General features: G+C 39.6%; 1 protein-coding gene across 2 annotated transcripts in view; it reads left to right on the top strand.

Moving 5' to 3' along the window:
• The window catches only part of LOC127456283 (CD9 antigen-like), a 43038-nt gene extending 24854 nt beyond the window's left edge, over window positions 1-18184 (top strand). For both annotated transcript variants that reach the window (XM_051724697.1, XM_051724698.1), the window contains exons 2-8: window positions 8231-8333; window positions 10446-10543; window positions 10708-10782; window positions 10880-10981; window positions 11189-11278; window positions 14236-14319; window positions 17688-18184. In XM_051724697.1, the coding sequence (XP_051580657.1) occupies window positions 8231-8333; window positions 10446-10543; window positions 10708-10782; window positions 10880-10981; window positions 11189-11278; window positions 14236-14319; window positions 17688-17753 (618 nt within the window). In that variant the 3' untranslated portion in view covers window positions 17754-18184. The remainder of the gene's footprint in view (window positions 1-8230; window positions 8334-10445; window positions 10544-10707; window positions 10783-10879; window positions 10982-11188; window positions 11279-14235; window positions 14320-17687) is intronic.

Raw genomic sequence — 18184 nt, forward strand, 5'->3', positions numbered from 1 at the left:
TCAGCAATTACACACCGTAAACCGGACTTCAAATTCCTCAATGCCGACCCGCTGTTTACAAACACGCAAGGGGACCCCTTTGTCTGGGCTGCACGGCTGCGGAAACACAGGAGGAAAAGGGGAAACAGAGCCGGCGTTCTCATCAGAGTAAGATGCCACGCAAATCAACCCCTGCTACCCAGTATTCTACTGGCAAATGTTCAGTCTCTGGATAACAAGCTCTGCGAGCTGAAAGCACGGATCTCTTTCCAACGAGAGATGAGGGACTGCTGCATTATCTGCCTTACGGAAACTTGGATGTCTGCGGAGATTCCAGACTCTGCCATTGAACCCGCGGGGTTCTCCGTGCACCGAGCGGACAGAGCGAAAGACCTCTCAGGTAAAAGCAGAGGTGGTGGTTTATGTTTTATGATCAACAAATCCTGGTGTGATCAGAGGAACGTACATTCTATCAAGTCTTTCTGCTCTCCTGATCTAGAACTTCTCATGCTTCTGTGTCGACCATTCTGGCTACCGAGGGAATTCACAGCGGCCATTATCACTGCTGTGTACATCCCGCCACAAGCCGACACAGACCGGGCACTCAAGGAACTGTATGGGATTATAAGCAAGCAGGAAACCACGCACCCTGAGGCCATGTTCAATGTGACCGGGGACTTTAATAAAGCCAGTTTCAAATCAGTCGCACCAAAATACCACCAGCACATTAGTTTCAACACACGAGGGGACCGGATTTTGGACCATTGCTACTCTCTGGGATGGCTACAAATCCCTCCCCTGCCCACCATTTGGCAAATCGGACCACTCTTCCATTCTGCTTCTGCCCGCTTACAGGCAGAAACTGAAACAGGAAGCACCCACCCTCAGAACGCTCCAGTGCTGGTCGGACCAATCAGACTCTACGCTACAGGACTGCCTCTGATGACAACATCGAGCTTTACGCTGATAGCGTAATGTGTTTCATCAGAAAGTGCGTAGAGGACGTCGTTCCGACCAGAACAACACGGATCTATCCGAACCAGAAGCCATGGATTAATAGCGATGTTCGCGTAGCACTTAATGTGCGGACCTCCGCTTTTAATTCCGGGAATGCGGAGAAGCATAAACAAGCCAGTTATGCCCTCCGAAAACAGTATCAGAACATAAATCAGATAAAATCAGAACAGCAAAACAGTACAGGAACCAAATTGAAGGACAGTTTAACACCACCAACTCTAGAAGCATGTGGCAGGGAATTAACATCATCACGGACTTTATAGGGAATAAAAACTCCGCCATGAACACCACTGCCTCTCTCCCGGATGAGCTAAATACTTTTTATGCTCGTTTTGAGGGAAATAACACCGCCCTCGCGAAGAGAGCTCTCGTGGCCGAAGCTACAGAGGTTAGTTCACGCTCCGTCTCTGTAGCGGATGTAACCCGATCCTTCCGATGGGTGAATATCCGCAAAGCCGCGGGCCCAGACAGCATTCCGGGCCGCGTCATCAGAGCGTGCGCGAACCAGCTGGCTGGTGTTTTTATGGACATTTTCAACCTATCCCTCTCTTTGTCTGTAGTCCCCACATGCTTTAAAACATCCACCATTGTGCCTGTTCCAAAGCAATCAAAAATCACTTGCTTAAATGACTGGCGTCCTGTTGCTCTGACCCCCATCATCAGCAAATGCTTTGAGAGACTAATCAGAGATTACGTCTGCTCTGTGCTGCCTCTCTCTCTAGACCCACTGCAGTTTGCTTACTGCAACAACCGCTCCACTGATGATGCCATTGCATCTACAATACACACTGCTCTCTCCCACCTGGAAAAAAATAACACTTATGTGAGAATGTTGTTTGTAGACTACAGCTCAGCATTCAACACCATAGTGCCCTCCAAGCTAGATGAGAAACTCCGGGCTCTGGGCTTAAACAGCTCGCTGTGCAGCTGGATCCTGGACTTCCTGTCAAGCAGACGCCAGGTGGTTAGAATAGGCAGCAATATCTCCTCATCACTGACCCTCAACACTGGAGCCCCGCAGGGCTGTGTTCTCAGCCCACTCTTGTATTCTCTGTACACACATGACTGTGTGGCAACACATAGCTCCAATGCCATCATTAAGTTTGCTGATGACACGACGGTGGTAGGTCTGATCACTGACAATGATGAAACAGCCTACAGAGAGGAGGTGCACACTCTGACACACTGGTGTCAGGAGCACAACCTCTCCCTCAACGTCAGTAAGACAAAGGAGCTTGTGGTGGACTTCAGGAGAAAAGACAGAGAACACAGTCCCATCACCATCAATGGAGCACCAGTGGAGAGAGTCAGCAGCTTCAAGTTCCTGGGTGTCCACATCACTGAGGAACTCACATGGTCCATCCACACTGAAGTCGTTGTGAAGAAGGCTTATCAGCACCTCTTCTTCGTGAGACGGCTGAGGAAGTTTGGAATGAACTGCCACATCCTCACACGGTTCTACACCTGCACTGTAGAGAGCATCCTGACTGGCTGCATCTCCGCCTGGTACGGCAATAGCACAGCCCACAACTGCAAAGCACTGCAAAGGGTGGAGCGAACTGCCAGACATATCATCGGAGGTGAGCTTCCCTCCCTCCAGGACATATACAGGTGCATCTCAATAAATTAGAATGTCGTGGAAAAGTTCATTTATTTCAGTAATTCAACTCAAATTGTGAAACTCGTGTATTAAATAAATTCAATGCACACAGACTGAAGTAGTTTAAGTCTTTGGTTCTTTTAATTGTGATGATTTTGGCTCACATTTAACAAATCACACATTTGTTCAATTTGAGTTGAATTACTGAAATAAATGAACTTTTCCACGACATTCTAATTTATTGAGATGCACCTGTATACCAGGCGGTGTGTGAAAAAAGCTCGGAGGATCATCAGAGACACCAGCCACCCGAGCCATGGGCTGCTCTCACTGCTACCATCAGGCAGGCGGTATCGCAGCATCAGGACCCGCACCAGCCGACTCCATGATAGCTTCTTCCCCCAAGCAATCAGACTTTTGAACTCTTGATCTCCCACGATCAAAATACATCAGCACTGCACTTTAGTACTCTTATATCTCACACCGGCCTGTCATAAATTATATTATTATTATATTATATTCTCTCTTAACAACTGACTATCAACCGACAGCCTGAATGTCAATACGGTACAATACTGTATATTCTATATATACTATATATATACTTTTTTTTTTTAATTGAATGTGTGTCTATATTGTGTGTATTGTATAATGAACATTGTATGTTATTATTTGTATATTGTGTTGTGTGTAATTATGTGTATATTAGACTTTAAATTGTGTTGTGTTAATTTGATGTTATTGTAAATCGGAATATGTCTCATCACTGTCATGACTGCTATGTTGCTCGGAACTGTACCCAAGAATTTCACACAACATTGCACTTGTGTATATGGCTGTGTGACAATAAAAGTGATTTGATTTGATTTGATTTGACGTGCAATCTTTACATTCCCTGATACGTAAGACTAGAGCAATTGGGCTTTACTGACTGACTCTTGTTATTCGTGATGATTTCTAAGGTGAATATCTCTATTTCTTTGGGGATTTTTATTTTTTGTAACTTGGAGTGCCAGTAACTGCAGAAGTATTAAAAACATCTTAACCCTTTAAGCTCTGAAGGTGTTTGTAAAGATTTCCTGTTTCAGTGACACCCCCAAAATGAAAGGCTTATAACTTGACCAAAAAAAAAAAAAAAAAAAAAAACGAGGGTGTTTTTATAATCTTGATTATGATACATTGAGACTCGCAGCCTAAGAAAGTAAATTTGCTTTTTTTCTTATTTTTCTTATTTTACATATATATCTCTGGGTGTAAATAAGGTGGTTCCAAAAAACTGCTTTTGTTTTGTTCCCAATCATGTCAACTGTAACTGAGAAAATTTTTGTTGATACAACAATGCAATCAAAAGTTATAGCATTACAAAAATAATTTATTATAGTGTCCAAAAACGTCTCCAAGTGTCCAGAAGCCTTTCCAAACAAATAAAACATAATTATACACAAAAAATGAATTACACATGAAAATACAACAATGACTAAAGGTATGCATAGCATGCAGACATGATTTTAGTAATGAGATTTCACAAAATGAGTTTCATTCTGTGCCATATGAGTCATCATTGAGTCTGTGTCATGTACATGGCGCCATCTCCTGGTGGTCATATGTAACGTGCTTCATGTGGATTATCTAATGATTTATGCATCCAGTTACCTTGTGTGTGGGATAATCACCTCCTTTAAATAATGGTATGTGAAATTTTAAGTTCCATTTATTTTCGTGAAGTTATAAGCGAAAACGTGGCAAACGAGCAACACCAACATACAGTGGTGTGAAAAAGTGTTTGCCCCCTTCCTGATTTCTTATTTTTTTGCATGTTTGTCACACTTAAATGTTTCAGATCATCAAACAAGTTTAAATATTAGTCAAAGATAACACAAGTAAACACAAAATGCAGTTTTTAAATGAAGGTTGTTATTATTAAGGGAAAACAAAATCCAAACCTACATGGCCCTGTGTGAAAAAGTGTTTGCCCCACCTGTTAAAACATAACTGTGGTTTATCACACCTGAGTTCAATTTCTCTAGCCACACCCAGGCCTGATTACTGCCACACCTGTTCTCAATCAAGAAATCACTTAAATAGGACCTGCCTGACAAAGTGAAGTAGATCAAAAGATCTTCAAAAGCTAGACATCATGCCGAGATCCAAAGAAATTCAGGAACAAATGAGAAAGAAAGTAATTGAGCTCTATCAGTCTGGAAAAGGTTATAAAGCCATTTCTAAAGCTTTGGGACTCCAGAGAACCACAGTGAGAGCCATTATCCACAAATGGCGAAAACATGGAACAGTGGTGAACCTTCCCAGGAGTGGCCGGCCGACCAAAATTACCCCAAGAGCGCAGCGACGACTCATCCAAGAGGTCACAAAAGACCCCACAACAACATCCAAAGAACTGCAGGCCTCACTTGCCTCAGTTAAGGTCAGTGTTCATGACTCCACCATAAGAAAGAGACTGGGCAAAAATGGCCTGCATGGCAGAGTTCCAAGACGAAAACCACTGCTGAGCAAAAAGAACATTAAGACTCGTCTCATTTTTGCCAGAAAACATCTTGATGATCCCCAAGACTTTTGGGGAAAATACTCTGTGGACTGACGAGACAAAAGTTGAACTTTTTGGAAGGTGTGTGTCCCATTACATCTGGCATAAAAGTAACACCGCATTTCAGAAAAAGAACATCATACCAACAGTAAAATATGGTGGTGGTAGTGTGATGGTCTGGGGCTGTTTTGCTGCTTCAGGACCTGGAAGACTTGCTGTGATAAATGGAACCATGAATTCTGCTGTCTACCAAAAAATCCTGAAGGAGAATGTCCGGCCATCTGTTCGTGACCTCAAGCTGAAGCGAACTTGGGTTCTGCAGCAGGACAATGATCCAAAACACACCAGCAAGTCCACCTCTGAATGGCTGAAGAAAAACAAAATGAAGACTTTGGAGTGGCCTAGTCAAAGTCCTGACCTGAATCCTATTGAGATGCTGTGGCATGACCTTAAAAAGGCCTCCAATGTGGCTGAATTACAACAATTCTGCAAAGATGAGTGGGCCAAAATTCCTCCACAGCGCTGTAAAAGACTCATTGCAAGTTATCGCAAATGCTTGATTGCAGTTGTTGCTGCTAAGGGTGGTCCAACCAGTTATTAGGTTTAGGGGGCAATCACTATTTCACACAGGGCCATGTAGGTTTTGATTTTGTTTTCCCTTAATAATAACAACCTTCATTTAAAAACTGCATTTTGTGTTTACTTGTGTTATCTTTGACTAATATTTAAACTTGTTTGATGATCTGAAACATTTAAGTGTGACAAACATGCAAAAAAATAAGAAATCAGGAAGGGGGCAAACACTTTTTCACACCACTGTAGCTGTCAAAGACATATACTGAGCTATTACTCACTATATTTTTGTCTGTGAGTAATACTGGTTGTATTCTAGTCTTTGAGAGCTTTCCAACAATATATGACACATGGCTATTTGATGAGTTTGATGTTTTTGCTGATTATAATAATATGTACGGTGCATTTTTTTAAAATAAATTATCAAAACGGAACACTTCTGATTTGTCTGAAAATTTAAAAGCACTTGTTCAGTTTTGGTCAAAATGCCTACATGCATTGGAAAGTAGAGCTGCTAAGCTTTAAAATGATACCTATATTGTGTCGATTTTCAATTTCAAAAATTTACATCTGTCAAAAAAAAAAAAAAAAGGGGGTCCAAACACCAAATATGCTGAAGGTGCTGATCCTTCTTCAGATTTTTTTTAACAAAACAGAAAATTTCAGCTGGGGAAGTTGTGGTTTATTTCATGTAGAATAACTTTATTACTTTTGTGATCAGACTTAAATGTTCTTTTTTTGCTATGTTTGGATTTGAATGCTAGTGTAATATTTAGTGGTCGGGTTTTTCAATGGCCGATGCCGATATCTAGAGAGCAGGATGGCCGATATAAATGCAGATAAAACATAAAACAATTTAACAATAGTCAAGTCAGATGTACACAAAATTTCTAAAGTGAAACAAACACTTATTTTATGCAACATTTACTCAAATTTGCATAAACTTGGAAAAGGAAAAAAACTTTCAACGGAAAGTGATTGCTATCCTTTGACAAATCTACTGGTAGATTTTGGAACTGACACAAGGGAAAGTTAACACTGCGAACACTGTTATCTTAAAATGGCCAAATATTGGGCAATTAAAGGTGCTGTAAGTGATTTTAGCCGTTCTAGAATTTCCCCAAACTGAGCCGGTGGATTAGCCATGCCCCCTTTATTCCAAAACCCTGCTTTCCAAAGATACCAAATGATTTTTGAGACCCACGCAAGCAGAAATGGTTGTCAAAAAGAACAGCAGCAAAATAGCGCCCTCAACTGACAACTGTTATGAAAGACATGACATAAAAATGGCAGTAAGCCTCAATAATTCGCTGCAACTACAAGACTCTGATGCCGGGTTCACACATCCTCCATGAGCAAGGTGATCGCGTTGGACGTTCACATTGGCCGTGTTTCTTCCGCGAGAAACAGCAGCACCTCTGCGCAGAAAATAAAGTTATCTATGGGGTCCTACGGCAAATTTCTTTCTTTAATATGGTCATAATAAGCTGAGGTTATTGTTGCTTCAAGGACAACAGTGGGCAGTCACGTGCACTTCATCTTTATCAGCACACTTGGTTGTGATTGTTTAATGTTGTGTCTATATTGTACACCTACAGTATATACACAGAATGGCAAAAGGTCCGGCAGTTTATTAATTCTTTCATTAATTAAGTTATTTTATTGACTTTACTTGTATGCAGACATAAATTGCAGTGTGCTATGGGTTTGGTTTGAATAATTTTGATTTGATTTTGTGTCTTTTCTATAATCTCCTGATTATTTTAGTGTTGTACTGCACCCAGAGCCGCTGAGCTCAGCGTGAGCCACGTGGCAAAAATAGGCTCAACGCCAAAACTATCCGCTCACTGCTGCTTCTGGGATGAGTCACCTCGCGACTCATGCTTGCCGTGGGAATGGTGTAATCTGTTAATATGGGCGCTGAAACAAAAAAGCACCGCTCATGCCTCCCTAATGCCCCGCTCACGGAGGATGTGTGAACCCAGCGTAAGAACGTGTCAAATGATTGACAGGCAGAAAGCGTCAGGGAGTAGTAAAATTTTGTCCATACATTTCCATGAAAAAATCGCTTGCAGCACCTTTAATCAGCCGGGCCGATATATCGGTCTATCACTAGTACTAATAACAGTATACTGTGCAAGTTCAAAAATGGTTGTGAAACACCACAATATGTTTGTCACATTGTTCTCACATGTTATTTAGCATTTTTTTTATCCAGTTTTGTACTAAAATATCTAAACCTTTGGCATTTTTTTGATAATGAGTAAAGAACAAGACGTTTCTAGAAAACAAAGCATCTAATATTAATGTGGCAAATCATTTGAGGCTTTGCATGCATGCAGAAAATGTACATGCTGTGCACAGTATGCATACTGCAGAAATAGTGCGAGTAGTATGCTATTCTAAACATAGTCATTGTATGTGTTACTGCTTCAGTTTGACATTGTGTGACATTCAGTGCGATGGCACATGAAACATTGAAACATGTCTTGACGTGTTTGTCATTTGTGTTGTTGCAGATTGCAGGTACAGGTGTCTTGGCTGTTGGACTTTGGCTGAGGTTTGACCCCAAGACTAAAAGCTTGTTTGAAGGAGAAAACTCGCCATATGTCTTCTATACAGGTCAGTATTTGTATATATGTGTTTTTAATAGGGATGTACCGATACTGGTATCGGAATCGGGTCAGATACCGCGCTCATGTACCTGTACTCGTGCTTGTAAAATGTTCCGATACCATCAGATGTATGAATGTCATTACGTAAACATTCAGTGCACAAATTAAAATCACATTATTTCCTAGTGTGATTATTAAACCACAAAAGTTGCGATTTAATGAGGTAAATATATAGTTTGCATGTGCTGCGCGCTTCAAAGTGAATGTGTGGAGCTGGTGTTGTGCTGACATAAAGACACAAATGGGGCTTTTCCACTGCACGGTACAGCTCGACTCGACTCTGCTCGCTTTTTGGGGGTTTTCCACTGTGGAGAGTACCTGGTACCTGGTACTTTCTTTTAGTACCACCTCGGTCAAGATTCCAAGCAAGCCGAGCCGATACTAAATGTGACGTCAAAACCCTGCAGATCACTGATTGGTCAGAGAGAATCGTCTCAAGAGATGCGACACGGGACATCAACCCGCTAGTTTTAAAGTTAGCAACAGCGACAGCAATATAATTTGTTCACGTGACTTTCGAATTGTAAAAAGAAATGGCTGTGCGCAAAACCATGCCGTGGTCAATAAACGAGGTGCAGACGTTCCTCTCGTTAGCGACGAACGAAACGAAGTGAAACGAAAAAGTCTTTCAGGAAGTGTCTCAGCTGTTGGCCGCACACGGCTACCACCGGACCTACCAACAGTGTAGGGAAAAGTTAAAAAATCTTAAAAGTGACTACAGAACCATCAAGGACCACAACAGCCGGAGTGGTTCAAACAGAAGAAAGTGGAAGTGGTTCGACCAAATGGACAATATCTATGGCAGTAGACCGGTGAGCAATGGGAGGGAGAGTGCCCTGGACTCGGCGTTGTTGGAGTCCACGATGGAGGATGGTACGTTTTGTTACGTTAACTCTATATTCTGCTTGAAAGCTTCAGTTTATTTAGTTGACCAGCTACTGGAAAGCTTGCTTCTAAAACAACCAGGCCAATTTAACTGTTACACTTGTGTAAAATCACCATGCAACAACTGCTTTATGCAGCACAATGAGCTAGTAGCTAACAGATTGTGGTCGTGTTACTGTTTATGGTCAGTAATGTTTGTGTCGCGTTTAAGATGATGTCACGGCAGTAGAGGCGGAGCAGCTATGACGACCAGCCTATAATCCCACCCACGTAGAGGCGGCACTAAACTTCAGTGGAAAAGCAAGCTCAGAAAAGTAAAGCGAGCAGAGTCAATTCGAACCGTAACATGCCGTGGAAAGGTGCCAAAAGTGCTCATATCTTTGAGTTTCTTGGCTTATACACTGAAAAAACCATCATGAGCTTGTAGCGAATGACAGCTGGCGGAGTGCTAATTCACTTAGTAGTGTGCAGCACATACAGACTACATACTGTATTTATTTAATTAAATGCAGCCTTTTGTGGTTTAATAATCACTTTGAGTCACATAGTGAGCAACTTTTCCAGAGTGGGAAGCTGCTGTCATAGCGTCAGATCTCCTTGGTCATAACAACTCAAACACTTCAAAATAAAAGCTTCGCCAAAATAAAAGCTCGATTTAATTAAGGGAAAAATGTACGACAGACATATATCACTACTGTATAGTTCTGTAATATTCACTGTAATACTACAAATAATAATAATAAATATATTTATTATAAATCAAGTAATTTTATTATATTTAAGAAATATCTCACATCTGTGATGTTGTTATGCAGCACTTTATTTGACAAAAATAACGCCAATATTATATTTTGGATTGTCCTGTGAGGTTCTTTATAAAATCACTTCATTTGATAAAAATAATACAAAATTATGTTGAAAATTAATTGTTAAACTTTCATATTGTTTTAATGAATTAATTTATTTAAAAACCATTTTGATGATAAAATATAAATAATTTGTTGATAAGAGAGAGAGAGAAAAAAAAACAGGTATCAAACTCTGTATCGGTTAGATCCAAAAAGAAAGTGTCGGTACTCGTACTCGTTCTCAACAAATGGTATCAGGACTTCCCTAGTTTTTAATGGATGTGTTGAGACAATCTGTTTAAAGTGTGTGTTTGTGTGTGTTATAGGCGTGTACATCCTCATTGCGGCTGGTGCTCTGATGATGGTTGTGGGGTTTTTCGGCTGCTGTGGTGCCATCCAGGAGTCTCCTTGCATGCTAGGACTGGTAAATCTCACGTTATGCACCTTTTCTTGTTGCTTATTTTAGGAAAAGTTCACCCAAAAATGAAAATTGACAGGGTCTATTAAACCTTAAATATCCCTCAGTATTATAATGGGGTGCTTTGATGTTTGACTGTTTGTATATGTTTCTGTATATTCCCCCCATAGTTCTTCTTCTTCCTGTTGGTCATATTTGCTGTTGAAGTAGCTGCTGGAATTTGGGGCTTTTCCAACCAGACCAAGGTGGAAATCCCACATGCATGCACACACACACACACACGCACACGTACACGCACATAGACGGTGTGTTTAATCCATGTTAATATCTTTGTGCTCACAGGTTATTGAAGATATAACTACTTTCTACAGGGAAACATTCGAAAGCTACAAAAACAACAAACAAGATGCTCTGAAAGAGACACTCCGTCTCATCCAGCATGGAGTAAGATCTTGTCCCTTTCTTCTTTTGTCTTAATCATTGTCGTCACCTTCCACTTACTAGTCTCGTTTGGTCAGGCTTACATTGGCATCAGTTAGCATGCCAAAAATATCAATCTTTTTACATGTATGAACAGTTAAGAACAGGCTTTTCCTAACTCTTTAATCCAAAAGCCTGACTAATTAGTGATGACTTTTCCTTATCTCTCAGCTTAACTGTTGTGGCCCATCAGGAAACATCCAGGACGTTCCTGAAGAGACCTGCCCCAAAAAGGAGGGGCTTGATGTGCTCATTACAAAGGTAACCAAATTTACAAGCTCATTTTTTTTAAAGCTTATTTATATCTCATATAATTTAGTACCGAATAATTGTACTGAATCCCTGTAGCCGAGTCAAAATAATAATGAAAAATGCATGAAATATACAGATATGAATGTAGAAAATAAATGAAAGCATAAATAAAATATAAGAATACAGAAAGGAATAAATATTCACATTCATATAGAAATTATTAAAGATGCAATATGTAACATTTTTATGTAAAATATGTTTAAAAAAAAATTGCCAATGTGTGATCGGCTTGTAACGCAACTTAAAAAATGAGCCCTTCCCGGACTTCCTATGTTGCATATTAAAGCCTGTAGACTGATTTTCATGCGAAGAGAGCGGGTCGGTTTTGCCGGGAAAATCCAAAGGATGTGACGTTTATGCACGCTTCCGAGAGCCTCAGTGCTTCTCTTCCGCTATTCAACAGCGACAACAAACTGCAACACTAGAAAACGTTATCTTAGCGATGAGATCCAGCAAACGGCTGGCTCCAAACACAACACCAACTTCTACACAAACTCAGAGTAAGCCAAAAATAAAAAAAAACATTTACTGAATCCCGTCTGGCTAAGCGGGAACGTGATCATGGTCGAGTGAACATCGACAGGGAATTTGATTCCTGGAGGGACCTTCGTTCGGTTTTGGGGATCAAAACCGACCCTGAATTGGCGTTCTTCTTATTGGACAGGTAAGCTTACATAACTGCAAAGCATGTGAAATATAGTGCCATAAGGATTGATCTGTGTAATTTGACCTTGCCTGCTAACGCTGATGAATTGCAAGCTACCTTGCTTCGTAACTTTCAAATAATTTCAACGATCTTCTCTTTAAACTAAAAGTCAGGTTAATGTCAATGTTAATCTATAATTATTCAGCAAGGTAAACTACAATAACACATGAATGCTAGACAATGTTCAAGATAATGCAAAAAGCTCCATTCATTAGTGTAACGTAACTTGGTTATACAGGAAATATATACATTCTATTATTATAAAACAATAGCGCATCGATATATCAAAATGACAGTTGTGATGGAATCACATCAATACTGAATTGTCAACATATTTATAATGTACAGTCTATTTTATAAACAGCTACTGTCATCATCCACCAAATTTAGCTAACAGCTATTGATAAAGCTGGCTAGCTAGCTAACGCTGACATAGGCTATCATGTAAATGCAGTCAATGTATCATGCAAAGAAAAGTGATTACTTCAAACTACAGTCTTGAATAGTCAGACCTATATCCACACTTTGTTTTAGCCCTGTTCCAGCACTGGAGAGTCAAATATAATATACAGTCTCAAAGTTTGTAGTAAAACAACCATAACTGTGTAATTTTAATTATGCTACCTCATCTGTCAGCATGATGCCGGTGGATCACGTTCAGTCTCTTTGTATGTTACGTCATTGTTTTGGTCGATGCTTGCTCGCTCGCTCGCGTCCCTATGGAGTGTGTGTGCGTGTGTGTGTGTGTGTGTGTGTGTGTGTGTGTGTGAGATCACGAGCAACAGGTAGCTGGCTGCAGTTCACTTTATGGCCACAGGTGTCATTAATAACAAGGGTTTCTGAATCTTACATACTGCACCTTTAAGTAAATGGTAACACTTCACAATAAGATTTTATTTGTTAACATTATTTAGTGGATAATGTATCATGGATTAGCAATGAACACTACTGTACTTTTAAACCGCATTTATTAATCTTGGTTAAAATGGTTGAAAATTGTACTGTATAATTTGTTACGTGGTCAGTAACATTATCTAAATAGTTCTTCAGCACTGGTAGATTTTTTATTTTTTTTCACTTGTTTTGACTATAAAAAAGTTAATAACATGTTAATAAATCTGCCAGTATGACAAGACAAAAATAATAAAAAATAAAAAATAAAAAGTATATCTTAAGCAGTGTGGCTTCTAAAACAAGATCAAGTAAATGTGTCTTGTTTTAAGGATTTTTAGATATTTTTACAGGAAAGCATTACAAAGATTATCATCAAGAATACGATTTTTGGGGGCCTTGGTAGCTTAGTGGTAAAAGATGCTGGCTACCACCCTGGAGTTCGCTAGCTCGAATCCCAGGGCGTGCTGAGTGACTCCAGCCAGTTCTCCTAAGCAACCAAATTGGCCCAGTTGCTAGGGAGGGTAGAGTCACATGGGGTAACCTCCTCGTGATCGCTATAATGTGGTTCGTACTCGGTGGGGCGCATGGTGAGTTGAGCGCAGGTGCCGCGGTGGATGGCGTGAAGCCTCCACACGCACTATGTCTCCGTGGCAACACACTCAACAAGCCATGTGATAAGATGCACGGGTTGACAGTCTCAGATGCGGAGGCAACTGGGATTCGTACTCCGCCACCCGGACTGAGGCGAATCACTATGCGACCACGAGGACTTAGAGCACGTTGGGAATTGGGCACTCCATAAATGGTTTACAATTGGCCTTTCTGGACAAAATTCCAGAAGGCTGGCCGCAGATAACAAACAGATATAATTCTGGAGTGGATTCCAACAGCTTTAGCTTAAATTTAGTCCACGGGAAATCTTTCCAACCTGTGAAGAGCTCCGCTTGAATGAGTCAGTGAAACAAGGTGTTTAATCTGATAGTAGAAGGTCATCACAGCAGAGTAGCCATTCAGAGAATCTGAGTCTGGAAAAGAATGAACTTTTTACATGTTTATTGAGCAGAAGGAAACATTTATCATTGTCAGAATGGTCGCCCTGAAGATTTTGCACGTTTTTTGCCAACTATTGCGATATGTCCCCGTTACATGGTTTTTACCTCAAAAGTATTTCTCACCAACTAGATTACTTTGTTTCTTTTTGGTCAACTATTTCTATCATTTTATTTCTATTATTTTTGGCATTTAATAAATAATAACTCCTTTCTGCCTTTCTAACCAATTGCAAATCCTGTTTGTGTATGTTTAGAGCTGCCCTGATGCCATTGATGAAGTCTTCAACTCCAAACTACATATTATTGGAGGTGTTGGAATTGGTATTGGAATGATCATGGTAAGTGTTTTCTTAGGTTTTCTGTGTCATTTGTTTAGCATTGCATAACATTTTGTCTATAACTGTTTTGTTTTTATATGGAAAAATGCACATTCTAAATGGAAAAACGTATAATTGCCTTTATTGTAATTGGCACTGATGGTGGTTTCTAGAGCATTATTACTATTGCTCATACTTGGGGTTAGGGATTTCAACTTGACCCAAACCCTAAGAATGAAACTTTGTTGTATAACTTATTCTCCCCAATTTGCTACAGATATGATACCTCAAATCATGTGGTTTGTTGAGGAGACATGTGCTATTACTTTTATAAGTGATCAGACTTACGATGGCAAATTATAAAATGGGTGGAAGAAATTCCATTGAGTTATATTGAAGGAAAGACCATCTGCTGGTTGCACCAAACTTTAGTTCAGAAAACCCTTAAGTGGCTTCCACATTATTTGCGTCAGTGTTGCGTTTTCGTCAAGCGTTGTGAATTCCAACTTTGACCCCATTGCTACTAACCTCTCAATTAACGGGCAATTTGCATATTTGCAAAGTCTGTCTTTGAAATTACATGTCCCACTTCACGCAGTAGTGATTTGCACACACATTTTTATTAGAGGTAGTCAGATATATTGATTAATCTGTGCCGATAATTGCTTTTTGGAACTATCTGTAATCGGCAAAAATACAGTATATGCAGATAGTTGCTGATAGTTTAGGTTTTTTTATTTCCTCTTTGTTCCCCTGTACTGCAGGTTTCTACAGTAAGAAAGACTTAGTTCTACAGGATAAAATCGGCCTCTAGTGGTGAAATAAAAACAAGTCTCCGTCATTTCAAAATAAGAGTTCCTGTTGTGTTTCTGGCTCGTTTAAAGTATAAAAGTGGTCTCTAGAGTTGAAATAAATACAGGCTCATTTATAGTATAAAATCGGTCTCTAGAGGTGAAATAAAAACAAAGTCTCCGTCATTTCAAAATAAGAGTTCCTGTTGTGTTTTTGGGCTTGTTTAAAGTATAAAATCGGTCTCTAGAGGTGAAATAAAAAAGAAGTCTCCATTTCAAAATAAGAGTCCCCGTTGTGTTTCGGGCTTATTTATAGTTTATAGAATAAAAGTGGCCTCTAGAGGTGAATAAAAGCAACCTTTCCGTCATTTCAAAATAAGTGTCCTTGTTGTGTTTCGGGCTTATTTATAGGATAAAAGTGGCCTCTAGAGGTGAAATAAAAACAAAGTATCCGTCCTTTAAAAAAAAGAGAGTTCTTGTTGTGTTTCGGGCTCATTTATAGTTAATGTTATTATTATTTGGTTAGTTATTATTGGGATTTTGGTTAAACAATAAGCTGCATCTGGGATTTTATTCATTTTGGACTCTTGTAGTCTCTGTGTCTGTGCCCGTTATAGTAAGGAAAGACTAAGATTTTTTATTTATTTATTTATTTATTTTTTACATTCAATTGATTTTAAAAGCTATCAGGTACAAAGCAGCAATAAATGTTTAAAACCTGTCAAAATTTACAAAGAGATATTGAATGATTCATAATTTGTTTATTCATTAATATTTACCTTATTGTTTCTGAGCATCCAGAACATTCACCAAGAACATTCTAAGACCTTTATGTAAATGAGCCCTTTTATTGCTTTCTACACTAAATGTATCAGTAACTTTTTTTTTCCCTTTTTTAAATACATATTTTCAGCGCACCGTGATGCTATCTGCAATTCTTGTCAAGTGGTGATCAAAGCGGCACTTGACACCGGTATTGATTGTAGCATGATGCCTCGTGTGAAAGCGTGTGTAAGCGCCTTTAGTGATAATCCCTTAAAAATACAACTAAAGTTTTTCTTAATTTAAGGTGTTTGTTGCAACAGGACCCAGAGCCATATCTACATTTGGGAGGTGGGCACTTTTAATTTGGGCTAGTAAATAATAGGACTGGGTAAAAATATCAAGTTACTGATGCATCTTCATTTGAATTATATCAATAATGATTCTTAAGGGGCCTGGGTAGCTCAGTGGTAAATTACGCTGGCTACCACCCTTGGAGTTCGCTAGTTCGAATCCCAGGGCGTGCTGAGAGACTCCAGCCAGGTCTCCTAAGCAACCAAATTGGCCCGGTTGCTAGGGAGGGTAGAGTCACATGGGGTAACCTCCTCGTGGTCGCTATAATGTGGGGCGCATGGTGAATTGAACGTGGTTGCTTCGGTGGATGGCGTGAAGCCTCCACACGCGCTATGTCTCCGTGGCAACGCGCTCAACAAGCCACGTGATAAGATGCACGGGTTGACTGTCTCAGACGCGGAGGCAACTGGGATTCGTCCTCCGCCACCCGGACTGAGGCGAATCACTATGCGACCACGAGGACTTAGAGCGCATTGGGAATTGGGCATTCCAAATTGGGAGAAAAAGGGGGAAAAAATCCCCCCAAAAAATAAAAAAAAATAACGATTCTTAAATCCCAAGATCGATCTTTTACTTTATGCACAACTCTCTACAATGCAAGTAAATCACTCGCATATGAGACCAAAATTCACGCTATGTATGTCTATGATTAGCCACTGGCTGGTAAATGTTCAGAAGAAGTTCAGCATCCTTTCACTGCGTGTTGAGAGTTAAAGTTTGATTTGACTTGTTCCGTATTATGTGTCCAAAGACGAGATCCACGCAAACCATTTGTCGTTGAAAAATGTCTCTCTTAATACCCTTTCTGTTCTTTACAGTAAGTTGTTGATCAAAAACAACAAAACATAAACATTTAATTCTAATCAAGAATAGCACAGATGAGGAAAAGATGCCATTCGAGCCCTCTATCATTAATATGCACTAAATTAATGAGGCTCTTTACAGAACTGCCAGTTTTCTTAAAGAGACAGTACCGATTTTTAGCACGTGTTCAACAACTCAATGTAAATATGTATAAATTATGCATCAAACAATAAACATGTAACGAAATATAATATATGCAATACAATATAATATTTTTTGATTGAATACATGGATTTGTACATTTTGAAAAGCAAAAATGTGACCAAAATGATGTAAAAACAAATAAAATATAATTAGTTAAATTTATATTTTTGTAATGTACCTAGTTAGAAGGTCCCCTGTATTATAAACAGTATTAGCTGGGAGATCAAAAGCAAAATGGACATTATAACTGAAATGTACCCATATGAATCAGAATCGAATCGAAAGGTTTTGAACCGCAGTCGAATCGAATGGACCCTAGTAAGTAACCACCCAGATCAGCCATGCAACTGCATAGCAACACGCTAAAAATGGCACAAAAACATAGTTTAAACGTTCTGTTTGATGTCATGACTTCTACACAAAGTATATCAGGTGTGTGTGTTTACTGATGGAATCTTTTCTCTACGTGTGCAGATCTTCGGCATGATCTTCAGCATGATGCTTTGCTGTGCCATCCGAAAAACCCGGGAGATTGTGTGAGGGTCTCATTGCCTGGGAACCTGCCAGTGTATTTGTATTGCATGATGTCTGTCCCAAAGCACTGTCTCCAACATGACCTCATCCGACAAGAGCCAGTTAGATCACAACACAGGCACACAATCTGTACACTTCTCTGATTGACTTACTGGAATTCACTCCTTTTTCTTAGTGCAGCTGTTCAAATCATGAGTGATGAGAAGAGGGGATTGGTGTAGCATTCCAAACCCATTAAAAAGGCCTTCAATTCTTTCTTTTATATTTTTTTATCGTTCATAATAGATTTTAAAGGTTATTGTACTTGCAGTATTGCTTGATATAAATTGTTCTGAAACTTTTCTAATGTTTTGTTTCTGACTGTGAATAGTGTTTCAATTTGATTCACCCATATCGGAGCATATGGCTCAAATAAAAGCCAAATTATTCACGAGTTA

The sequence above is a fragment of the Myxocyprinus asiaticus genome, chromosome 18 (assembly GCF_019703515.2).
Source record: "Myxocyprinus asiaticus isolate MX2 ecotype Aquarium Trade chromosome 18, UBuf_Myxa_2, whole genome shotgun sequence".
Taxonomy (NCBI): domain Eukaryota; kingdom Metazoa; phylum Chordata; class Actinopteri; order Cypriniformes; family Catostomidae; genus Myxocyprinus; species Myxocyprinus asiaticus.